The sequence below is a fragment of the Helicoverpa zea genome, chromosome 29, assembly GCF_022581195.2.
Source record: "Helicoverpa zea isolate HzStark_Cry1AcR chromosome 29, ilHelZeax1.1, whole genome shotgun sequence".
In the NCBI taxonomy this organism is placed as follows: domain Eukaryota; kingdom Metazoa; phylum Arthropoda; class Insecta; order Lepidoptera; family Noctuidae; genus Helicoverpa; species Helicoverpa zea.
Genome location: NC_061480.1, coordinates 3,248,922 through 3,275,859, shown reverse-complemented (window position 1 = coordinate 3,275,859; position 26,938 = coordinate 3,248,922). Strand labels below are relative to the sequence as shown.

The 26,938-nt window shown below is 40.9% G+C and overlaps 1 protein-coding gene across 1 annotated transcript; it reads left to right on the top strand.

Annotated features, from left to right (window-relative positions):
- Positions 1-23: 23 nt before the first annotated feature.
- Positions 24-26,765, top strand: LOC124644029 (U4/U6 small nuclear ribonucleoprotein Prp3). The gene is made up of 15 exons (XM_047183205.1): positions 24-377; positions 1,392-1,545; positions 2,260-2,409; positions 2,905-3,088; positions 4,971-5,054; positions 5,657-5,778; positions 6,766-6,951; positions 8,800-8,927; positions 9,982-10,193; positions 23,240-23,387; positions 23,770-23,923; positions 24,352-24,407; positions 24,967-25,116; positions 26,131-26,263; positions 26,629-26,765. The coding sequence occupies exons 1-15, from the start codon at positions 250-252 to the stop codon at positions 26,731-26,733; spliced, it is 2,094 nt and encodes a 697-aa protein (XP_047039161.1). The 5' UTR covers positions 24-249; the 3' UTR covers positions 26,734-26,765.
- The last annotated feature ends 173 nt before the right edge of the window (positions 26,766-26,938 follow it).

The window sequence follows — 26,938 nt, the reverse complement described above, 5'->3', positions numbered from 1 at the left end:
GGAAATCTTATTTCAAAACTAACAACACCGTTCTCTATGGTCGTTGTTTACGTCAGTGCGAATTTGCAATATAAAATTGACGAAAATTCTTATTAATTCCAACTAAAATGTGAAAAATACATCACAATTCTTCGTCAAAACACTAAATATTGACATAATATCCATTTATTTTATCTAAGCTTGTGTTAAAAGTAGAAATTAGTGACATAACCTATAAGTGCGTAGTTTTGTGTGAATTTTGTGATTATCATGGCTTTACAGCTTTCTAGGCGGGAGGTTGAGGACCTTAGGTCTTCCCTCGACCGCGCAATATACAGGACTATCGGAAAATCCGATAGTTCGCTGCTATCTACCGTTTCATCATGTCTCTCTAGTGGGTAAGTAAAATTATGTAAAAAAACTAAAGTTTACGTGCTTTACAAGCATTATTACAAACTTTGTAAGCTTTAAAAAGGTCAATTGAAGGCCTAAGACGACCCACTGACCTACAAACAAGTAAATATTTACATGTAATCATAATTATATGTTATCCTTTCACTACTTTAAACTAAACTACTATAATATTAACAAGTATAGATATAACACCCAGATCAACAAATAATCTCACCATTCAAAAGTTGACCATACTGGGAATCGAACCTGGGGCCAATCTGTTTGGCAGTCCGGCATAGTAACCTTTGTACCAACAGGGTTGGCTGATGTATTTACGAAAATTCCATGCTATTGTTATTTTCACAAAAATACTAGCTTACATCCCTCACCAAGGTAAAAAGTAGCCTATGCCCTTTCTCAGGCAAGTTTTATTTAAATTGGTTCCATAGTTTTGTTTTTTAAAAGCAGCAAAGTTACTTTCATAGAACTAATATAAAGGATAAAAGGATTTCCCCTCCTATAATGGGATCAGTTTCCTGTTAAACCTATATTTAACTTAATAATAGTCTATACTATTATAGTATTATACATAATAATATTAAACCAGTTTTAAAATCCACCTAGATCAGTTGGCAGACCATCGTTGCAAATTATATTATTATATACCTTTTTTAAATCGAGATGAACCCTTTTACTTATAAAAATCTCTAATCACCTTCTAAGCAACATTTTACCTAATAACCACTTAAAGTCTTGAGTAGTGATTAAATGTTAGTTAAGACATGCTTAAGCAACGTTTATTAGTAAGAATTTTCTTAAACAGCCCTTAAGTATTACTTATTATTTAATTCACGTTTATAAGTAAGGCTGAAAGAATTGACAATTGCTAATTATGACCAAAGGTCCACCAGGATTTGATTTTGCTATAAATTCCTTTTAAAAATAGTGTAGGCCAAATAATACCCAGAGTATTATTGTAAGTTCAATAAAATCTAACTTAAACTTTCACAACCTTCCAGCTATGAACGCAGAAAAATAATCGACAAGATATCGGCTCACATCGATTCAAAGAAAGCAAGTAAACTCGCAGACAAAGTCATCGCTTTAGCCCAAGAGCTGATCTCCAGCTCCAAGTCTCAAAAACGCAAGCATGACTCTGGTGACAGAGACAAGGTAAGATATGGGGAATTGGGTTGCCCGGGTAACTGGGTTGAGGAGATCAGATAGACAGTTGCTCCTTGTGGCACACTGGTACTCAGCTGCATCCGGTTAGACTGAAAGCCGTCCCCAACATATGTAGTTGGGAAAAAGGTTCGGAAGATGATGCTTAAGATGTTTAGGGTTCCGTATAGTTATCGGCACGAATCTTGAGCGCTGACCTTCATCTGCGCAGAAGTATTTGGCCCGCAGTGCATCGCGTTATAGACGTCACTCGGGATTGGTTCTTTGCTAATAAATCACTTCTAGATCGAGATGTAGGTCAGAGCTCAAGATTCGTGCCGATAAGTATACCCAAAGGGTAAAACGGGACCCTATAGTTTTCGCTACTCTGTCCGTCTGTCACCAGGCTGTATCTCATGAACTGTGATAGAAAGTTTAAATTTTCACAGATGATGTATTTCTGTTGTTATTGTAACAACAAACACTGAAACCTAGAATACAATAAATATTTTGTGGGGCTCCCATACAACAAACGTGACTTTTGCTCGTTTTCTAAATAATGGTACAGAACACTTCGTGCGCGATTCCGACTCACACTTGGCCGGTTTTTGATACTTATCCACAAAAGGTTATTTATTTTATTTTTCCATGTGGGAGGAAGCCTGTGCCCAGCTGTGGGACGATAAAAAGGCTGTAATAGTAATAGTATTTTATTGTTAATTAAAGGAGGTGAAGCGTTCCCGCCATGATGATGAGAAGGAGTCGAAAGATGATAGGAAAGAAGAGAAGAAGAATGGAGTTGATGTGCCCTCTGTGCTGCCTGAGGGGGAGACGGTGGGGTCTAAGATGGCTGTGCTGAGTGCTGATCGGATTAAGGTATGTTGCCATAAGTATATTAGGCTGCAGTAGCCGCTTAATCAGTTTTTTGGAAGCTGCTCCATTTTTAGCGTTCTCAAAAGGTAAAACGTGACCTTCTTACTAAGACTACTGTTTGGCTATTTGTCGCCAGGCTTTATCTCCTGCACCTTGACAGTGTTGCCACTATAAAAAAAAATAAGCCAGTTTTGTCCATTTTGTAGATAACCAGCTTCTGTAAAGTTTTTTTAGATAGAGCGGTTCTTCATTTATCACATTTTTTTAAACAAAATGGTGGACTTTATTTGTAGCGAAGTACATTGTGGGCCACTAAATGCCTTTATACTATTCTGATACATAAGCTACAATCACAGCCCAGTTACATCAAAATCCACCCAGTTTCATTTCCTTTCACATACCTACAAACTTTCACGTTTATAATATTAGCAAGACATTTTTCAAAATTATCTAATCACTTATTTTATCTTTTCTAATCACCCCCCCCCCCACTTCCAGCTAATGATGGCCAACGCCCAAAAAGAGATCGAAGAACGCAAACGTGCCCTCCTAGCCATGAAAGGAGACAAGAGTGGAGTGAGTGCAGCCGCTGCAGCAGCCCAACAGTTGAAGGTCCAAGTGCAGCAGACCAGCTCCATTGCACCGCCCAGCGTCATTAAACCTGTGCTGTATTCTAAGCCTGGTAAGTGCCATCTTGGCCGATTATCGGCCACGGCGGTTGTTCTCATGTAAGGAGATCAGCCTAATGCGCAGGACATATTATAGTGCACAAGCATGTGTGACACGATGCACGGGTGTATCAATCACCAACTTCCAGGCTCCGGGCTGCTTTGTGAAAGTTTCTAAAACCCACAAAGCTATTTCGGCTCGACCCGGGAATAGAACCCGAAACATCGTGCTCAGCAGCTGCACTTACGACAGCTAGACCAACGAGGTAAGTAACTCCATTCAAAAGTTCATCATCTCTCGAGCCTTTCCCAACTATGTTGGGGTCGACTTCCAGTCTAACTGGATGCTGCTGAGTACCAGTGTGCCGCAAGGATCTGCCATAGTGGGCACTGTGGGCATCCCCTTATTAACCTGTGATGAGACATTTATTTGTCCCCATTTACTCCCGCTACAAAAACTCTGAAGTATTACGCCTGTTTAAGTACTCTCTTATGTAGGTACTGCCTTCATTTATCCAAACTAATATTATAAATGCGAAAGTAACTCTGTCTGTCTGTCTGTCTGTCTTTCTGTCTTTCTGTCTGTCTGTCTGTCTTTTCTTCACGCCTAAACTACTGAACCGATTTGTGTGAAATTTGGTACAGACATAGTTTGAAACTTGAGAAAGGACATAGGATAGTTTTTATTACAAAAAAAAAATAAAAATAAAATTATTCCGGACATATAGCGCCATCTATTGGTCAAATCAAAAATCTGCTGGTAGTCACTATTCCACGCGAACGAAGTTGCGGGCAAAAGCTAGTTCTCTTATATGTATATGTATACTGACTGCCTCGTTGGTCTAGTGGTCGCAAGCGCGGTTGCTGTGCTCGAGGTCACGGGTTCGATTCCCGGGTCGGGCCAAATCGCTTTGTGGGTTTTCTTAAACTTTCACAAAGCAGCCCGTAGTCTGGAAGTTGGTGATTGATTCACCCGTGCATCGGAGAGCACGTAAATGTCGGTCCTGCGCCTGATCTCTTTCCGGTCGTGTCGGATTGCCGTCCCATCGGGCTATGAGAGTGAAGGAATACTGAGTGCACCGCAGTCCAAGCTGATGAGCCTGCACTATAATATGTCCTGCGCAGCTGGCTGATCTCCTTAAATGAGAACAGCCGCCGTGGCTGAAATCGGCTGTGGACGCCATTATTATATGTATATTCACTTACGGACTCATGTTCTATGCTTATACCCTTATGTGCTACCCCTATGTGTACTCCCTTATATGTAAACTTTCTTATGAAGATCCCCTTATGTACTACCCATATTTACTCCCTTATGTATTACCCTTATGCCCCTTATGTCCCTTTTATACTACCCTTATGAACTCTCTTATGTACTACCCTTATGTACTCTCTTATATACTACTCTTATGTATATTCTCATGTACATCCCCTTATGTACTACCCTAATGCCCCTTATGTACTTTCTTTTATGTACTATCCTTATGTACAGTGTATTTTTTTTTTCTAATCGGTTCAATACGTTCAGAGCCATTAGGGTAAATAAATAAATAATAAATAAAAAAATAATGGCGGAACACCTTTTCACACACGGTCGGTTAGCCCCAGGGTAAGTTATTTATTAACTTGTGTTATGGGTACACAACTGATAAACTACATATAGCTACATATATACATATTTATAAATACATATCATAACACCCAGACCACGGCCAACAAGCATGCTCATCACACAAATGTCGATCGAACCGAGAATCGAATCCGGGACCTCAGATTGGCAGTCCGGCTTGGTGACCTTTGCGCCACAGAGGTCGTCAAACGAAGGGTACAAACAAATAAATGTTTTCTCTTTATAATATTAGTAGTTAATACAGATGATATGTTTTATGTCCTCAGTTGGGAACGCTCTCAGTCAGGAAGAGTTGGAGAAGCAGAGGAAGATAGCTGAACTGCAGGCCAGGATACAGAGGAAATTGGCTGGTGGGTACATTTGTCTCGATTAAATACATTTTAATACTTGCTTAAATTATTTTTAGGGTTCAGTACCCAAAGGGTCATTTGTGGATCCTATCAATAAGTTGACATGTTCACAGATGATTTAATTCTGTTGCTGCTATGATAACAAATACTGAAATCTCTTTAAACATCTTAGGGGTTTTCATACAACAAACGTTTTTTTTTGCTTCTACAAAAATTGGTCACCGATTCTGACGGGGGTGGGCAACCATATACCTGCTTTATTAGACTGATTTATGTATTAAGCTGCGCAATTGGCAATACATAACAAATATAAAAAATAAATCTATAAAAAATACTTTTCAGTACTTAAGTTTAAAGTTAAACAATTAATTGAAATGACATTTTCTTCAATAAAGTTAAACTACTTACCTCCCCACTCAGAGACATTTAATGGTTACTTAAGCCATTCCTTAGTGAAGGATTTGTATGACATTCCGTCACTAAGGAGTGACTTAAGTAATCATTAAACGACTCTGAGTGTGGCAGTCAAATTAAGCTTTAACCAACTTGAAATTTTTATGACCTCGAATAACTCTAAAACGGTAAACCCCATATGCGTGAAGGTGGCGCGTTGAGCAGCACAGCAGGCAGTGGTCCCGCCCCCCTCATCCTGGACCGAGAAGGTCGCACCGTGGACACCAGCGGCAAGAGAGTGCAGCTCACTCATGTTGCTCCTACCTTGAAGGTGAGTGACATTTTATGATAATTATGATAATTAATATGTTTTGCAATCACATATTTTTTATTATATAAATAGTATATGTCGGAGGCGTCATCATCAGTTAGGGTAATCGTACAAAGAGATAACTCAAAAGAACTCAGAACTCAAAAGGTCAACAACGTTTATTCAAATTAGTCAGAACAAAAGACAGCCCCCAAAACGCCCGCCCTTCGCCACTTCCTATGTGTTTTGGCTGGGGAGAAGAAGTGGCGGAACAAACTCCCCAGCAACACATGTCTGTCTGTTAGGTTAGAAGAACCGTTACAATTTAAGTTCACATGACACTTTACATTTGGATCTACAACGGTACTACAACGCTAGGCAATAACATTAGGTACACTAGACGTGACGTAGGGCAGTAACGCGATGACTCCAACGAACACTGAACTAAGACTGAACTAAGACTGCGTTAAGACTGAGCTCCGCGGACGCCACGCTGACCGCCACGACTCCGCCAAGCGCGCCAAATTGTTGTTTCACCGGAAACGCCGCCAGAGGGCGCGCTTGCGTCTCGTTCAGCGACCGTACTATTGACTATCTCCGACATATTATATAATGAGATTGTAAGTTTATAGTTACAATATTTGTTAAAAAAGATATTCTCTTCTTTTTAGAGCGTTTGAATAGAAGTTTTTTTTGCTTTTAATACCGATTTTTTTTTTGCTATCGCTGGCTATGGTTTAGAAGAAATAATACCCATATTGTGGAAGTGCATAAAAAATAATTACTCCGCGATTTTGGATGGTCCGCCATATTGGATTTAGAATTACGTCATATAGCAAATCGGGCAATGTGTGGCGTCTACTTCCACATTCACGTCCGTTCACGAGACTTCACGGCACTAATGTGAAGCCACATCCGTTACGTCCGCTCACATTCGGCGACTGGCTGTCAGTTTGGCTCGAACATAGCCTTACTTCAGAAATGGACCTTCTTATTTCTGCTTTCCAGGCGAACATCCGCGCCCTCCGCCGCGAGGAGTTCCGCGCGCAGCTGTCGGACACCGGCGCGCCCGACGCCGCCGCGCGCTGGCACGACGCGCGCGTGCCGCTCCGCCCCCACGCCCGTCTGCGCCGCCCCCTGCGCTTCCACGAGCCCGGCCGCTTCGTGCAGCTCGCGGAGCGGCTCAGGATGAAGGTGAGCCCCCCCCCACGCCCGTCTGCGCCGCCCCCTGCGCTTCCACGAGCCCGGCCGCTTCGTGCAGCTCGCGGAGCGGCTCAGGATGAAGGTGAGCCCCCCCCCACGCCCGTCTGCGCCGCCCCCTGCGCGTCCACGAGCCCGGCCGCTTCGTGCAGCTCGCGGAGCGGCTCAGGATGAAGGTGAGCCCCCCCCCACGCCCGTCTGCGCCGCCCCCTGCGCTTCCACGAGCCCGGCCGCTTCGTGCAGCTCGCGGAGCGGCTCAGGATGAAGGTGAGCCCCCCCCCACGCCCGTCTGCGCCGCCCCCTGCGCTTCCACGAGCCCGGCCGCTTCGTGCAGCTCGCGGAGCGGCTCAGGATGAAGGTGAGCCCCCCCCCACGCCCGTCTGCGCCGCCCCCTGCGCTTCCACGAGCCCGGCCGCTTCGTGCAGCTCGCGGAGCGGCTCAGGATGAAGGTGAGCCCCCCCCCACGCCCGTCTGCGCCGCCCCCTGCGCTTCCACGAGCCCGGCCGCTTCGTGCAGCTCGCGGAGCGGCTCAGGATGAAGGTGAGCCCCCCCCCACGCCCGTCTGCGCCGCCCCCTGCGCTTCCACGAGCCCGGCCGCTTCGTGCAGCTCGCGGAGCGGCTCAGGATGAAGGTGAGCCCCCCCCCACGCCCGTCTGCGCCGCCCCCTGCGCTTCCACGAGCCCGGCCGCTTCGTGCAGCTCGCGGAGCGGCTCAGGATGAAGGTGAGCCCCCCCCCACGCCCGGCTGCGCCGCCCCCTGCGCTTCCACGAGCCCGGCCGCTTCGTGCAGCTCGCGGAGCGGCTCAGGATGAAGGTGAGCCCCCCCCCACGCCCGTCTGCGCCGCCCCCTGCGCTTCCACGAGCCCGGCCGCTTCGTGCAGCTCGCGGAGCGGCTCAGGATGAAGGTGAGCCCCCCCCCCCGCCCGTCTGCGCCGCCCCCTGCGCTTCCACGAGCCCGGCCGCTTCGTGCAGCTCGCGGAGCGGCTCAGGATGAAGGTGAGCCCCCCCCCACGCCCGTCTGCGCCGCCCCCTGCGCTTCCACGAGCCCGGCCGCTTCGTGCAGCTCGCGGAGCGGCTCAGGATGAAGGTGAGCCCCCCCCCACGCCCGTCTGCGCCGCCCCCTGCGCTTCCACGAGCCCGGCCGCTTCGTGCAGCTCGCGGAGCGGCTCAGGATGAAGGTGAGCCCCCCCCCACGCCCGTCTGCGCCGCCCCCTGCGCTTCCACGAGCCCGGCCGCTTCGTGCAGCTCGCGGAGCGGCTCAGGATGAAGGTGAGCCCCCCCCCACGCCCGTCTGCGCCGCCCCCTGCGCTTCCACGGCCTGGGTGAGTGGAGGACAAGCAGGGGAATTGGGGGAGTTTGGGGAGCATAAGGACTTTTTGGGGAAGTTGACGAATTTTTAGGGAAAAGACGGAGTTTAGGGGAGTTGGAAGCTTTTAAGAGGAAATGAGGACTTGAGGAACTTGGGGACTTTTGAAGGGGTAATATAGGAATAAGGTTGAGTATCTGTCAAACAATGTCGACCTAATAAGGTTTAGTTACTTCAGTCCACATGCGACGACTTCTACGATTCTTCGAAACAAAACTACATGTATAATGGTAAGTTTTAATTTTATGGGCGAGTCATAGATTTTAGGTAAATGGGGAGACTATTGTAGATTTTTGAGACTTGAAGGAATGTTCGGGGACTTTTGTTGGTATGAGAATTTTTGAAACATTGAATTTTGTGAGGAATTCTGAAGTAAAACTAGTAACTGTAAATGCTTCCCACATTAAAAGATTGTACATTATATAGAAAACGAATTGTTTCAATAACCCACTAAAAAACACATATTATATGTTTCAGGCTCAACTGGAGAAGCTACAAAACGAGATATCCCAAATAGCTCGCAAGACTGGTATCTCGTCGGCGACTAAGCTCGCTCTTCTCGCCGCTGACACGCCCGACTCTGATAGAGTGCCTGATATCGAGTGGTAAGTCTAAATATCAAGTCTGAGTTACGAGTGAAAGGCTAAAGACTGAGTTGTGAGTGAAAGGCTAAAGACTGAGTTGTGAGTGAAAGGCTAGACTCTGAGTTGTGAGTGAAAGGCTAAAGACTGAGTTGTGAGTGAAATCCTGAGGACTGAGTTGTGAGTGAAAGGTTAAAGACTGAGTTGTGAGTGAAAGGCTACAGACTGAGTTGTGAGTGAAAAGCTAAAGGCTGAGTTGTGAGCGAAAGGCTGAAGACTGAGTTGTGAGTGAAAGGCTAAAGACTGAGTTGTGAGTGAAAGGTTAGAGACTAAGTTTAGAGTGAAAGGCTAAAGACTGAGTTGTGAGTGAAAGGCTAAAGACTAAGTTGTGAGTAAAAGGCTAAAGACTGAGTTGTGAGTGAAAGGCTGAGGACTGAGTTGTGAGTGAAAGGCTGAGGACTGAGTTGTGAGTGAAAGGCTAAAGACTAAGTTGTGAGTAAAAGGCTAAAGACTGAGTTGTGAGCGAAAGGCTGAAGACTGAGTTGTGAGTGAAAGGCTAAAGACTGAGTTGTGAGTGAAAGGTTAGAGTCTGAGTCGTGAGTGAAAGGCTAAAGACTGAGTTGTGAGTGAAAGGTTAGAGTCTGAGTCGTGAGTGAAAGGCTAAAGACTGAGTTGTGAGTGAAAGGTTAGAGTCTGAGTCGTGAGTGAAAGGCTAAAGACTGAGTTGTGAGTGAAAGGCTAAAGTAAAAGTATATACCCCAAGGTCAAAGTCTGTGGGCTATCCTTCGGTCAAAGAATATGCATTGCCATCTAACGTGGCAATGCAGTCAGACTTTTGGACACAATCCTTGAACTGACTTTTCGTCGCGATGACAGCGATGCGGATTTTTTTTTTTTGATATTTAGTTTTGATTTTCCCTTCTTTTTTTTAAATAGTTATAAGTTGTTTAAATATGTTATGTAAATATGTAAAAAAATCTTTCAAAATGTGATAAAAAAACTATTCTAATTCAATTTTTACCAGAAAATCAAAAAATCACCTTGACCCATATTAAAATCTTCAACAAACCCATTCCAGGTGGGACAGCGTGATCCTAATGACGCCCGAAGAACGCGAACACAAACGTCAGACGTCAGACGCGACATCAGAACAGTCTGACACGTCAGACGCGCGGACACACTCGCAGAGAGTGGATGCCTGTCATGTGGGGGAGGATAATATTGTGGACAATTTAAATGAAGCCGCTATTACTAACTTGGTTGAACATCCACAGCAGTTGAGGCCTCCGAGTAAGTTTTTTGAATATATTTTACTAGATTTTATAGTTTTATCAGATTTAAGAAAAAGTAGCGGAAATATAAAAAAAAATATAAAAAAAAAACTAGCTGGTTCTAGCGGTTTTTCTGAAGGACATATTTAAAAGGAGGCTATATTTTTATTTTTGCGTTTTTGCGTGAAACAGGGTCAAGAGTCTAGAAATTTACCCATACATACAAACTTTCACCTTTATTTCGATATTGCCAAATTTTATAAAAAAAAAAACATTATCTGTTTACCGCTTTCCAACAGTGAATTACGTAGTCGGTTATGTAGTCCCTGGTATGTACTAGCTGGTCAAACAAACAAACTTCAGTTTTAAGCTACACTCTTCCCGAGTAACATAGGCTATATTTTATCCCGGTACGGGCAGTAGTTCCCACGGGACGCGGGTGAAACCGTTGGCAGAAGCTGGTCTTACTAAAAATCTAGGTTCAGAGTACTAAAATACTCTTGTGGCTAATCAAAAATTCGGATTAGTGATCGCAGTGTGACTTGATATTTTCTTTTAACTGAAAAAGTTAATTTTTACTTTACTACTATTCTGTAACGAAACCATAGCGTGAGTTAACTTGATCCCAACGCCATCTATCGAGCTGTGAGACAACTTTACGCTACTATTTTTTGGTGTTTTTGTAGCAATTTTTTTGAAAATATGAAGCCTAAGTTTTATTTTTTAGTGTTAACGTATTTTTTGTGGTCAAAAAAGGTAATTTTTCGAAGATTTTTTTTTCCCACCCGGCGTTGAACTATAATAATATCTAAAATCAGAATCATTTAATCAAATTAGGCTGAAAATCAGCAAAAGATAGCCCCATAACGTTCACCCTTCACCACTTCCTATGTGTTGTTGCTGGGAAGAAGAAGTGGCGGAACAAACTCCCCAGCAACACATGTCTGTCTGTAGGTTAGAAGAACCATTACATAGGCTATTACATTCTGTGTACAATTTTATTCCAATTAATCATAATAAAAAGCAACTACATATGCTTTTTAGAAATAATTTTTCGCCTAAAACGGTTTTTATATATATATATAGCTTTTCAGTGTTGCTTCTTCACTGTTTTATAAAGTTAACAGTCAAATACCTAATTGTAAAGTTTCTACCCTATACATGCCTACAACTTTCGAGAGTTGCCCTCGATTTCTCAGGGTTCCCATCATCAGATCCTGGACCTGATGACAATGGGACCATTTGGAAAGTTTACCCTTGCAATCCAAAATAAATTATTCATTAGGCTATGTTCAAACCAAACTGACTGTCAGCCGCTGAAAGTGAGCGAACATTACGCAGTTTATTCTATTTCCATACATATTCACTTTTTCGTTCACATCTAACCTACGATACGTTATGCATAGACGCTGACATTTAGTTTGAAAACAGCCTAAACATCTGAAATGAGAACCCTCTTTACGGGAAATCGGTTTATTTTGGTAGGTATAGAGCTTATTATATTAGTAGATTTTCAAGTAATACTAGATCTACCGGCACTTTCGCACCGTGCAAATCTCGTCAAAAATATGGATAAAACGACTACCGTCTGACCTTTATTATCCAGTTACGCGTGTTCCGGCCGCGGCGCCGAACCTAACCTCGCGCGCGTAACCAAACCATAGCGCGAGCTAACTCGACCACAACGACATCTATCGAGCCATGAGACAACTCCGACACGGCGGATTTACCGCCCACTGGTGGCGCTGCGGAGAACTAAAACTTTGGACGTATTGTACTTAATTTTTTGATTGATATAGTAAAAAAATAATACATCTATATACAACATGTAACGTAATTAACGCACACCCTCAAACACGCCAATTAGAATATTATGTTATAATCATAATACATACACTGAATTTTTAATTTAACATGTATATATGCATTGTTATTTACTAAATTAGTTAGACCAATTCTTGGAGAACTTTTTGGTCATACTACTACGCACGCATATCGCGCCGCGCGCCGCTCGACTCGACACAACATAACGAAACTACGGAAAAAGCCGACAATACACGAAGTCTTATTACTTTGAGTTACGGTCTATTTGAATTTGTTTTGACTGTACAGGGTTAATATGACAATAATTTCCGTAGTTTTAATTATTTTTGGGATAAAAATTTACCTATATTAAAAATGATATAAATAGATTCAGTAAACGATTCTGAACAAACTAATTTCAGGATGTGCGTTAATTAAGTTACATGTTGTATATAAAAAATGAAACTCGCTTTCCGTTGTCACGACATAACATGAAAACGGCTTGACCGATTTGGCTGAAATTAGAGGGGAGGTAACTTAGACCCGGGAGAAGGTTTTAGGATAGTTTTTGTCACCATTCGGCTACGGGACGCGGGTGAAGCCGCGGAAAAATAGCTTGTACGTAATAATATAAATTATGAATGATGTTTCATATCCAGCCCACTATATGTACATTATACAGTACATCGAAAAATCCAAAAAAAAATCTATGGAATTCGGGAAAATGCATAATATGTATTAATAAATTGCTTAAATGCATATTTGTCAAGTAATAATTTGTTATTTATTTATATTTTTTCAGCTTTTAACATAGCCTTTTGCCAATTGAGATACTCTGTGACTAAAAAAATATAAATAAGAAAAATAAATATTATGTCAAATATAGTTAACATTTATTTTCTGTAATTAAAATAACAATTTAAATAATTACTCATAGAAAAAAAAAACTCTCCATTTGATTAAATAAACAATATTGAATAAAATTACCTAACACTAGAGAAAGTAGATCAAATAAACCAGTATTTTTTATAATAATAATTTATTACTATAATTAAATAACAAACCAAATAAAAAAAATACTAACAAAACACTGAAAATTATTCTATCAATGAAAAAAAAAAACTTAAAAATTACCTACAAATCGTCCATACAAAGTTTTAGTTCCTCAAAACGCCACCAGTGGGCGGTAAATCCGCCGTGTCGGAGTTGTCTCATGGCTCGATAGATGTCGTTGTGGTCGAGTTAGCTCGCGCTATGGTTTGGTTACGCGCGCGAGGTTAGGTTCGGCGCCGCGGCCGGAACACGCGTAACTGGATAATAAAGGTCAGACGGTAGTCGTTTTATCCATATTTTTGACGAGATTTGCACGGTGCGATAGCGCCGGTAGATCTAGAATTTACTTGAAAATTAATATTATTAAAGAATATGCAGTCTATTTCTGTTATTTTCTACTGGAGAGAAATAATGACTATATAATGACGGACTTGCTTGCTGTTTTCCCGTCTCGCGGTTTCACCCGCGTCCCGTGGCAACTACTGCCCGTACCGGGATAAAGTAGGTGTAGCCTATGTTGCTCGGGAAGAGTGACAGCTTTCCAACAGTGAAAAAAAATTTTCAATTCGCTTCAGTAGTTTCGGAGCCTGATTTTTATAGTTAAAAACCTCATTATAATATTAGTATGGTTGAAGGAAGTAAATAAAACGAGGAATATCACAAAATTGATTCAATTAATTTATTTACAATAATATTTTAGTAATTATTCTCTTAATTAATATCTTACATATTTTACCTTAACAATTAGTTCAATTATTATCTTATGAATAACAAGAAACAGGAAAACTATGGTTAAAACATGTTATAATTTTTTCCGCAATAACGTTGCACAGGTGGAACATATAGTAATTTTAATCAACTAGACGTTTGCTCTCGGTTTCACCCGCGTCCCGTGAGAACGACTGCCCGTACCGGGATAAAATATAGCCTATGTTACTCGGGAAGAGTGTAGCGCCCCAACAGTGCAAGATTTTTTCAAAACGGTTCGTTTCTGAGATTAGTGCGTCCAAACAAACTCTTCAGCTTTATAATATTAGAATAGTGTACTGTTAGTTAAAATCAGAACTTGTAGGTAAAACTTAACATTTTCAGTTTCTATAATTTGTTGTTTAGCTTATAATACTAACCTTAGGTTTTAGATTTAACTAAAAAAGGTTAGCGAAGCGAATTATAGTCAAATAAAAAAATATTTTGATACATATATTAGCTCTTTCCCGCGTCCCGTGGCAACTACTGCCCGTACCGGGATAAAATATAGCCTATGTTACTCGGGGAGAGAGTAGCTTTACAACAGTGAAGGATTTTTTAAATCGGTACAGGAGTTTCTTAACCTTTAAGTTATAAACAAACAAACAATTTTTTTTTATTATCTGTAGTTATAATATTTAGTATAGAGAGGAAAAACATATTTTTGTTTGTTTTTCATGGATTAACTCAAAAACTACTGGACCGATTTAAAATACCCTTTCACTGTTGGAAAGCTACACTCTTCCCGAGTAACATAGGCTATATTTTATCCCGGTACGGACAGTAGTTTCCACGGGACGCGGGTGAAACCGAGAAAACGGATATATTACTAAAAATCATTCTTCTTCATCTTCACTTATACAAAATCGCCCGAATCTTTTCATGAATGCTGGACAAGGTATATTACATATAACACAAGAAGTAACAATCTTTTCCGTTGTTGTTACTGTTGAATTAGTAACAGAAATGTTACCAACAGTGTTATCAACGAATGTGTTGTTGAAATTGTTGGTATCATATGTATTTGGTAATGTTGGTGTATTTATTCCACTGTTTTGTGTTGTATTAAAAGGTGTGTAATTTCCTGAGTTATTGTTTTGTCCGTACGGTGTTGGTATGTTGTTAAAATTGTTGTAGGTTGGCTGAAATCTGTTGTTGTTGTTGTTGATAGCAGTGTTTATTTCAACATTAGGTGTTGGTGTTGTCGGAAATGGTGCTAATTGAGTTTCCCAAGGCCGATTGTTAATCCTAGGCGTGTTGTTAGGAGTATATGGTAAAGGCACGTTATACCCGGGTACAATTCTGTTATACCCGGGTGTATTAGAACTGTATCCGTAAAATCCGGCGAAGTTATTTCCATTTGGATTTTGATAGTTGTAAAATTGTGGTGTGTTTACAATATTCTGATTATATCCGGTTGGGTTATATCCGGGTGTTGTGTTCGGTCCGTAACCCGGCGGATATCCGTACGGATAAGATCGGATATACGGTCTTATATTTCCGTTGTTTATTGAAATATTGTTGGTGTTGTTACGTCTAGTATTGTTGAAGGGAATATTATAATTTGGATTGAAAATATTGTATCTGAGATTACTAGATCCGTTATACGTGTTCCTAGGTTCATTATAATTGTTCCTAAGTTCGTTATAATTATTCCTAGGTTCATTATATCCTTGATTTTCATAGCTTCCCGTGTTAATTAAATTATTATTGCCATTATAATAGTTATTGTTAATCCTTGTTTTCTTGTAGTAAGCATACCTTTTTTCCCTGGTTATCCCACTGTTTTCTATGGTATGTTGGTTAAATAATTCTTGTGTCGACCCGGGTATATTTCTTCTTACCCGAATATCGAAGTTGGGGTCCTGATTTTGGATGCCATAGTTCTTTTGTTGAGCTAATAGGTTTATTAGACCGACTACGAAATATATTGGGAACATCATTTTTGACAGTTAGAAAAGATTTTGACGAGTTGAGACCTTCCTCCTTTTTCGACTGTATATTTTAGCATGTAGGTTTCATAAAAGAATTCTTATTGTTTTATTTTTAAATGAATGTTCACTATAACACAATAGTTTTCTTGAACACTCTTTTCACTAATATTTGGTTGACAACGTTTTTATAGCTACGCAGCTATTTTTAACACTTATTATTAGTGTTCAAACTTCTTATTTACACTTTTTATAAGTCCGTATGTATTTACCCAACTACAAAGAAAGTGTTGTTTTAAGGTTTGGTTTTGTATATTAAAAGATAGTTAATTTATCACTTCACATCACTGATTTTTTTTAAGAAAGTTCGTTCACCTTTATATTTTAGTTTTTGCTTATCCAATATAAACGCAGTAAGTTTTTTAGATAACCAAGTACGGTTTATTTCCACTTTCTTAAGAATCACATTTTCTTAAAAATTCACACATCACCATCATCTCCCGAGCTTTTCCCCAACTATGTTGAGGTCGGCTTCCAGTCTAACCGGATGCAGCTGAGTACCAGTGTTTTACACGGAGCGACTTAAAATTCACACATTAATATACTAATTATATAGTTTTTAAAACACTTGTATATTCTCAATTTTTACATAACCATGTATGTTTTTAAATTGTCTTTTTAAATTGGTAGTTTTTTGAGTTCACAATTCTACCAATATTTGGTAGTATTATTTATCAATGACAGAGGTTGTGTGCCGGCCGACAAATATACTATACTGAATCTATGTACTATATATATGAACGTGTATATCTATACGAATATAATAAACAGGAAACATATGTCTGTTTGTTCCATAAAAGCACCGACAATACAGAATCTATTCGAAAAATTCATTCACTGTTGGGGCGCTACACTCTTCCCGAGTAACATAGGCTATATTTTATCCCGGTACGGGCAGTAGTTCCCACGGGACGCGGGTGAAACCGCGGGAAAACGGCTAGTGTGTACATTTATCTAAAACAATAGTTCTGGTTAATTAATATGAGTAAACTTTAAAGTTATCAATTGACTGAATTCTTACGTCATTGTTTTTAATTAATTCCTAGTATAAATGTTTATTATTATTGTATTTATTCAAGGTTCATAATTTGTGACGATATCGGTAAGTTTACTTTTGGGAGTACTTATCAAGAAAAAAAATTTATTTCAAGTTTATTTGTGGTCGGTGCAGCATGTTTTCCTCTTCCATCTATTATATCTGCCATCATCTCACAAGTAACATTCTTTCTATGTCATGTCGACTTTCCCATAATCCATCGACTTTCTCCTAAGGCTAAAAATACTATGCTGAATACCGCATCAAAATCGGTTCATGCTAAACATGAGATAATCGTGCACATACTTGCATACATACATGTCACTGAGAACCTCCTTTCTTTTAAGTCAGTAAAATATAACTCTTTTAGTCAATTCTTCAAATCGATCTTCAAATTCAAATTTGTATTATTTGACGTGAAAAAAACTAGCCTAGTTTCAATAAACGTTTTTGACTTTGACTTTGATCCAGTAGTTTTTGAAATTAGTGCGTTCAAACAAACTCTTCAGCTTTATATTTATAGTACCTACCTACAGAGTGATAAATAAATTCTTGCAAGCGGTCAGTCCATAGTCCCTACTGTTGTTATTTATAGAATTTCATAGAAACATGATATACTCATCTATACTTATAATAAAATGACGTTGTCATGACGGGCGAGAGAGACGATGGTGATTTAGAGCTCTGCCTCAAGACGCCATGCCGACGTCGCCAGCGACGCAGGTCTGGTTGCTTCTGGCATCCGAAGGTCACCAAGTCAAGTGGCCATGGTGTCTCGACAGTCAGTTCTTTTAAATCAAATAAGTACTATATTTCAAGCAAGCGTCCAAAATGGCGGTTGACTGGCGACCACACTGGCGACTGAGTGAGGTAGGTGCACGTTACCGTGTACATTTGAGTGGCAACCGAGGCAAAGTCGCCAAGCTGCCAGAGTAGCCAGAAGCCACGTAGGGAACTGTAGCTCGTGGCCACGCTTCCAATTTGGCGACGGAACCGTCGCCAAGTGAGTTAGGTTCCATACATTTCAATATTAACTGCTTGGATACGTAGCCGGCGACGTCGCCATGTCGTCTCAGTGAGGCAGAGCTCTAACGCTCAATCCTTCTCCGTGTGAGAGGAGGCCGCAGCCCAGCAGTGGGACGATAAAAAGACTGTAACTGTCATGACGGGTTCCTCTGTGTTTCAGAGGCCACGTATGTTCTTGGGTCCAAACTGTCATTTGAACATACTTATTTTAGACTAGCTTCCGCCCGCGGCTTCGCCCGCGTAGAGTTCGGATATATCGCGTTTCCAAGAGAATTCTTCAAAAGTCCGGGATAAAAACTATCGTATGTTCTTTCTCAAGGTCAACTCTATATCTGTGCCAAATTTTATTAAAATCAGTTCAGTGGTTTAGACGTGAAAACGTAACAGACAGGCAGAGTTACTTTCGCATTGATATATTAGTAGGGATTATTAATTTAATAAACTGATTAAAAGTCATTTATTCAAAGTAGCCTGAAAATCGTCATTTTTGAAGGTCAAGTTTACAAAAGACAGCCCCTAAAACGCCCGCCCTTCACCACTTCCTATGTGTTGTTGCTGGGAAGAAGAAGTGGCGCAACAAACTCGCCAGCAACACAATTTCGGAGAAGGTAGAAGCTAGTAAGTCTGACAACCAGTCTTCCAAAGTGGTATCGGGTAGCCCGGGTAACTGGGTTGAGGAGATCAGATAGTCAAAGTTTGGCGAGAACTATCTTCCTGAGTTCTTAAATTCGTCAAATAAGTTTGCTTGTCCGAAATTGGTCACTAAATACTTCAGGATATTTTGCTTATGCCTAATTTCAGAGGGGTATAGTTACTAGGCAAGTCTGTAGAACTTAATTATCAAGGTTAACAGACAAAACTATATTTGTACAAAGCATTAAAATTTATCTTCTGTAAGGTTATCAAGCAAGACCTGAAATGTAGATAAAATTTAATTCAATGAAACTGTCTTATGCTTTAAAAATAAAATACAGCTACAATCCCATATAAATTCGGTAATACAGTTACCGGCACGAATCTTGAGCTCTGACCTACATCTGCGCAGAAGTGATTTATTAACAAAGAACCAATCCCGAGTGACGGCTATGACGCGATGCGCTGCGGGCCAATCACCGCATTAGCCCGCTCCCGCGCCTCACTTCATACCACAACAGGGACCCAATAAATTACTTCTGCGCAGGTGAAGGTCAGAGCTCAAGATTCGTGCCGATAACTAAACCTAAGGTCGTTTCCAATGATATATCTATAGTTTCTACTACTACCAAATCAGTTTTAAAACATTTCTACACACGTAACGACTGCCAAGGATGTTCAATGACAGCTGGGACCTACAGTTTAACGTGCCATCCGAAACACAGTCATTGGTGTCCAAGATATACTTAGAAAGTACATACAAACTTAGAAAAGTTGCATTGTTACTTGCCTGACCTGAATTCATAGTCATACTTGAGAGGTTGGTTAAAGAGGAATGAAAGATTTTCTATACTAATATAATATTTTATTCTTCATTGTCCCCAAGTTGGTTTTCATCAAGACATTGTCCCCCCCACATAATTGTGCCGTCCGGACAAGCACCGCAAGATAACATATTGCAGTCCATAGCGACTTTACTTTTATTTACCGTTGAATTCTGGCCGTTATATCCGGTTACGTTATATCCAGGTCTGCTTCCTGGTGTAACATATCCGGGTGTGTTTCCCGGTGCGATGTATCCGGGTGTGTTGGCTGGTGGTTGATAACCGGTTGCGTTAAAACCTGGTGGGTTATATCCAGGTATGTTTCCCGGAGCGACATATCCGGGCACATTTCCTGGTGGCTTATAACCGGTTGCGTTAAAACCTGGTGTGTTATAACCTGGCACAATATATGCGGGTATGTTTCCTGGTGGTTTGTACCCGGGTGCAATATATCCGGGTGTATTTCCTGGAGTGACATATCCGGGCGTATTCCCTGGGGCGTTATAGCTGGTTCTGTTGCCTGGTGTTACATATCCAGGTATGTTTCCTGGGGCGTTATAACCTGGTGGGTTATATCCAGGCACATTTCCTGGTGGTTTGTACCCGGTAGCGTTAAAAGCTGGTGTGTATCCTGGGGCGTTATACCCCGGTGGGTTATATCCAGGCACATTTTCTGGTGGTTTGTACCCGGGTGCGTTAAAAGCTGGTGTGTATCCTGGTGCGTTATACCCCGGTGGGTTATATCCAGGCACATTTTCTGGTGGTTTGTACCCGGGTGCGTTATATCCAGGCGCATTATACCCCGGCGTGTTTCCTGGCGTGACATACCCGGGTATGTTTCCTGGGTTATTATATCCTGGTGCGTTATAACCGGGTACGCTTGCTGGCATACTATATCCAGGCTGTTGTGTTCCGTTGCTATAACCCGGTGTCAAGCTGCTGCCTGGTCTTTGAGGAACGTTATATCCGGGTTGATTAGGGTAAACAGCTCCATTATATCCGGGTTGACCCGTCACGTTAGTTTTAAATGCATTTTGACTTGTAAAGTTCTGAGTATTAACGTAAACGACGCCCGTAGTTGTGTTATAAGTATACCCGGGTACGCCGTTTGGTTTTTGTAATTGATACTGCGGGGTTCCGTCTTTAGACCATGTGGAATTGTAGACGGGTGGCCAACCGGCATTTGGTTGATTATATCCGGGTTTACCCGGGTTGTTAGCGCCATTATAACCGGGAGGAATTCCGTTGTTTAAACTTACGGATGTATATTGATATCCGTTTTGACCGGGCGACACGGATTTCAATAAATTATTTCTTCTCGAATTTGTAGTATTTTTACTTGCTATATATCCAGCAATATATCTTTTTTCTCTTAAGTTATTAAAAAAATGATTTTCACTGTTAATTTTGTCAAAATGTTTTTTCACAATATTTTGATCATAGTCGCCATTTTGAATTGCACTCGTAACACAAATATACACTGAAAAGTATATTATTAACATTTTCTATTTATTTATATATTCACTTATGTAGTCTGTTTTCAATATTTTGTCACTTCAAACACGACATAATATTTTTTTATGAATATTTTCTGTAAGTCGGTCTTGCTTATTATAAATATCTCTGTCAACTGTATTTTATACTAAGTTTATCATTTAATATGACCTACAATTAATCTATACTGCTATACTAATATAATAAAGAAGAAACATTTGTTTGTTTGTACCCTAAAGGCTCCGAAACTCAGAACTGTTTTGAAAAATACTTTCACTGTTGGGGCGCTACACTCTTCCCGAGTAACATAGGCTATATTTTATCCCGGGCAGTATTTCCCACGGGATGCGGGTGAAAAAAGTGGCATTCATTTTTAAACGGTTTTATTTAGCTCACCCCGTTTGTTTTATTTATTCTTGGGTCAAATTTAGTAATTCAAATGTAAGTACCTTCCTGTTGTCAGATTGATCTGAAATTTGGTACACACCTTTAATTCCGATGACAATACAATATAGTAATATCAATAACATTGTAAATCCAATATGGCCGCCGATACAAAATGGCGGATTACATATTTTTCTACAACCCCCTCAATATGGGTATCAAATGAAAGGGCTACTCAAGTAGAATACTGTCAGCAACCCCAGCGTTGCCCAACAGGGCCAAGGCCTGCCTGGGCTGCGGGATTGTCCGAAAGAGTGACCGTGGTCGTGGTACATAAAAGGCCTATGACGAAACACAACGGTTTTTAGTCAGTAAGAGTCTGGCACTCCCTCACCGCTGCTGAACCATATATAGAAAGAAGAATATTCGGTAGGCATTATCATTAAATACTAAAAACTAGAAAATAAAAAATTGGTAAAAAAACTTTTAAGTTAAACGGTTTTATCTTATGTGCACTGAAAACTAAAAAATAAAAAAAGAGTTACTTACCTGTCAACCTACGTAGGTGGTCCCGGTCATATTAGACTAAAATAAAAACGTGGGGCCCTCTGAAATCCTACCTATGGCAAAGCATATCTTTATACTCTGGTAGATCATGAGCTCGGCGTTCGCTGGTTAAGCCGCTACGGCTGATTATTGATTGTCAAAATCTCCAGTTACGATTATAGTAAGTCGATGCAATCCACACCTATTATACCTCTAGAAGAAAGTACTACAGCTATAGTTAATGGGCCCCACGTTTCTATTTTAGTCTAATATGACCGGGACCACCTACGTAGGTTGACAGGTAAGTAACTCTTTTTTTATTTTTTAGTTTTCAGTGCACATAAGATAAAACCGTTTAACTTAAAAGTTTTTTTACCAATTTTTTTACATATACAAAAAGTGGCATTCATTTTTACATATACAAAAAGTGGCATTCATTTTTACATATACATGTAAAAATGAATGCCACTTTTTGTTGTAATTTTATAACTCAAGATCGGTCTCACCTATCCAAACCAAATGTTTAGGCTTTGTTCGGACTATTAAGTTATTAGTAGATAGAAATTGGTGATACACCCATGCATCGGAGAGCACGTAAATGTCGGTCCTGCGCCTGATCTCTCTCCGGTCGTGTCGGATTGTCGTCCCATCTGGCTATGAGAGTGAAGGATAGTGACAGCACCTGTGTCTGCGCAAATGCTCGTGCACTATAATATGTCCTGCGCAGCTGGCTGATCTCCTTAAATGAGAACAGCCGCCGTAGCCGATAATCGGCTAGGAGTACATCATCAGATGGTTTATGCGAAGTTTGGACACAATTGGTCGAGGGGTTTTTCATTTAACACATTTTTTGTAATAAAATATTTTACCAAGCAAAACCGAGTAGATTAAGTTAGCAAAATTATTATTTATAAACATTATGTAGATTAACTACTTAAAATTATATCCTCCCGAGAAACGCTTTGGGGAAATCTTAGTTTATTGTTTTTGATTTAAATAGTTAACGAGAAAAAAGATTAACATTAGGTTTTTCTATACCAAATAATAAAGAGGATTTTTTTGTTTGTTTGTTGTTTTTTTTTCTTAAAAGTTCCGAAACTACAGGGCCAATTTGAAAAATCGTTCCACCATTTCTTGGGAGCTGTCTTTTGTAAAATTGACCTTCAAAAAGTGCTGATTTTTAGCCTACTTTGAATAAATGAATTTCTGCCTTTTTATTTGGGAGTTTCTTGCCGGTTCTTCTCCATGAGACCAACTCTTTGGAACCTTGCAACTAGCTTGATGTATCGAAAGAGCTTTCATAGACGTATCTATCTATCTATATATAAATAAAAATGAATTGTTGTTCGTTAGTCTGATTAAAACTCGAGAACGGCTGGGCCGATTGAGCTGATTTTGGTTTTAAAATGTTTGTAGAGGTCCAGGGAAGGTTTGAACGATACGAAGTTCGCGGGATCAGCTAGTTTCAAATAAAAAAATGACTTTGTCTGACTTTCACTTTGTTTAAATTTTATATTTTTGTTTTCAGCGGAACCTCTAAAACCGACATACATGCCAGTGTTTCTGACAAAGAAAGAAAGAAAGAAACTCCGCCGTCAAAGCCGTCGGGAGGCATGGAAAGAGGAGCAGGAGAAAGTCAGACTCGGGTTAGAAGCACCTCCGGAGCCTAAACTAAGGTATGTGATCATCATCATCATCATCATTTCGTTGGTCTAGTGGTCGCAAGCACGACTGCTGAGTACGGGGTCTCGGGTCCGATTCCCGGGTCGGGACGAAAACGCTTTGTGGATTTTAGAAACTTTCACAAAGTAGCCCGTAGTTGGTTACTAAGCACGTTAATGTCGGTGGTGCTTGTGATCTCTCTCGTGAGAGTGAAGGAATAGTGAGTGCACCTGTGTCTGCGCACATGCTTGTGCACTATAATATGTCCTACACAGCTGGCTGATCTCCTTATATAAGAGCAGCCGCCGTGGCCGATAAACGGCTAATAAGACATCATTATCACGTCCAACATGATTAGAAAAAGGCTAGGTAAATAATAAAACTGTTTCTTTCCAGGATATCCAATTTAATGAGGGCTCTAGGTACCGAAGCGGTGCAAGACCCGACCGCTATCGAGGCGAAAGTTCGAGAGCAAATAGCGAAGCGACAGAAAACGCATCTCGAAGCCAACAAAGCGAGAGCTCTCACTAAAGACCAGAAAAGAGAAAAGGTATGTATTTAAATTACTGGTTCTTGTGTTTTATACGTTTTTCAGATTGAAATACATAGACGTTGTGATAGGATTACAAAACAGTAGTTCTTATTAGTCCTCATTTTAGATTGGCAAATAATATTAACGTCTGTTGAACATTTGTCTAAAAAAAACTGATTATGACGTTGAAATAAGGTCCGTTTCGCAGCCACATTTTTTATTAGACAAGTGTTCAACAGATGTTTAAGTTTTTGTAGTGAGACCATATTTACGAGACGTAACACAACAAAGATTGTGAGTACCTACCTGCCTCGCTATCTTTCCTTCCTCGGCTTTCTAACACTGAAAGAGTTTTCTAAGTATACACAGTTATATTTTGGTTTTATATAAATTTATAAAAGCGTGTTTTCTAGTGGTTTTAAAAGTATTTATTTATTTAATTTCAGGTGGATAGGAAAATAAGAGAAGATACATCTATGGGAGTACATGTCGCTGTTTACAGGTGAAATTACTTTTATTTTAAATTGACTAGCTTCCGCCCGCGGCTTCGCTCGCGTAGAGTTCGGTTATATCGCGTTTCCAAGAGAACTCTTCAAAAGTCCGGGATGAAAACTATCCCTTGTTCTTTCTCAAGGTCAACTCTATCTTTGTACCGAATTTTATTAAAATCAGTTCAGTGGTTTAGACGTGAAAGCGTGACAGACAGACAGACAGAGTTACTTTCGCATTTATAATATTAGTAGGGATTGACTAGCTTCCGCCAGCGGTTTCACCCGCGTCTCATGGGAACTTCTTCAAGTATCCGGATAAATGTAGCTTATAGCTTATAACACTGAAAGATTTTTTTTTAATCGGTCCAGTAGTTCCTGAGATAAGTGTCTCGAGAAAATAAATTAGCTTTTAAAGTACTAACAATGATGGCTGGTAGCAATTAGGTAGCAACTCTCTGTATTAAATGCTAGGGAAAATATTTAGCGTGAATTCTTCTCTTTTATGCATATGCGTGAGGGATAATTCCCGCAAACCAACGCCTAATTCCACAATATTTTCCACCTTCCCAGAGTGAAAGACCTATTCGAGTGTGCATCAGCGAAGTTCAAGGTGGAAGCCAACGCCTGTCAGCTGCACATGACGGGCACCGTGGCGCTGCACCGCGGCTGCTGCGTCGTGGTCGTCGAGGGAGGCCCCAAGCAGCACAACAAGTATAAGAGGTCTGTAAATAACTAATAATAATAATGGCGTCCACGGCTGCTGTCCTCATTTAAGGAGATCAGCCAGCTGCGCAGGACATATTATAGTGCACGAGCATTTGCGCAGACACAGGTGCACTCTCTATTCCTTCACTCTCATACCACGATGGGACGGCAATCCGACACGACCGGAGAGAGATCAGACGCAGGACCGACATTTACGTGCTCGCCGATGCACGGGTGAATCAATCACCAACTTCCAGACTACGGGCTGCTTTGTGAAAGTTTAAGAAAACCCACAAAGCGATTTTGGACCGACCCGGGAATCGAAACCCGAGACCTCGAGCACAGCAGCCGCGCTTGCGACCACTAGACCAACGAGGCAGTAATAACTAAACTAGCATCATCATCCTCCTGCCCTTATCCCAAGTTTATTTGTGGTCGGCGCAGCATGTTTTCTCCTTCCATAATCTTCTATCTGCCGTCATCTCACAAGTAACATTCATTCTAACCATGTCGACTTTCACACAATCCATCCATCGTTTCTTTGGACCTCCTCTTCCACTATATCCGTCCACGTTCATACTCATCACTTTCCTCACAGCATGACTCTCATTCCTCCGCATCACATGCCCATACCATGGCAGCCGGTTTCCACACAGTTTTTCGGTTACCACTTAACTAGCTTTCCCCCCACAGAAGAAAAGGAGAAAGAAGAGGAGCCCTAATATGTGTTGGAAAGAGAACCAGTGCCGACAAATTAAAACATTTAAAAAAAGAATCTAAGTTTTCATCTTTAAAATAGTACAAAGGCACAGCTTATTTCATACGAAATTTCTTCCAGCAGATCCGGTGTAGGAGAGAGCTTTTTTTTTTTAACGACGTCAAAAATTACTTTATTGTTAATGTGAATAAAAGTTCTATCTATCTATCTTTCTAAATGTTTGTATAATATTATATGTCTTTAAGGTATATATCTATGGGCCTAAGCAGCCTGAAAATAAAGAGATTTGATTTGATTTCATATATGTGCAGACTGATGCTACACCGCATCAAGTGGGAAGAAGACATTGTGAAGGACGCGGACGGCAGCGAGGTGCCCAACTCCTGCGCCCTCGTCTGGGAGGGCACCGTCAAGCAGAGGGCCTTCGGAGACATCAAGTTTAAGGTACACCACCTTTACTTTTAAAACTAGGTAGCAACTTGGTAACAACTAGGTAGCAACTTGGTAACAGCTAGGTAGCAACGAATGGCAGCTGGTAGCAACTCGGTAGTAACTCTATGTTTTGAGAGGTAGTATGGGGAGTGACAAAGTGGGAAGAGCTCGTGGAACCACCGATCATAAGGTTAAGCAACACAATTTTAAAGATTTTCATTTTAGATTTCAAATGTTGAGAATGTGTCTTATTTTTATATTTGTACTAAGAGGCCGAATATAGAGGCTTACTCTGTTATTATCTTTAAAATAACCTGCATAATTCTATACACTGTTATGTTTATACAAATAGTATATCTCATATCTTGTTTCTCCAGGTATTCGCGATCGAGAAGCAAGCTCGAGCACATTTCCAGTCCCATCGCGTAGAACAATACTGGGACTTAGCCTATAGCGGCGCCGTTCTCAGCAATGCCGACTAACTAACTACATACAATAAAACATTCGTTCTTAAGTTGACTTTCATTTTGTTACTTAGCAACCTGCAGATTTTTCGGATGGCACGTTAAACTGTAGGTCCCGGCTGTCATTGAACATCCTTGGCAGTCGTTACGGGTAGTCAGAAGCCAGTAAGTCTGAAACTAGTCTATCCATAGGTTATATTGGCGTCCACGCCACGGCGGCTGT

Coding starts and splice junctions, on each gene's coding strand:
- LOC124644029 (XM_047183205.1), top strand. CDS start 250: ATGGCTTTACAGCTTTCTAGGCGGGAGGTTGAGGACCTTAGGTCTTCC. Junction 1,546..2,259: donor ACTCTGGTGACAGAGACAAG/GTAAGATATGGG, acceptor TGTTAATTAAAG/GAGGTGAAGCGTTCCCGCCA. Junction 23,924..24,351: donor AAGACCAGAAAAGAGAAAAG/GTATGTATTTAA, acceptor ATTTAATTTCAG/GTGGATAGGAAAATAAGAGA.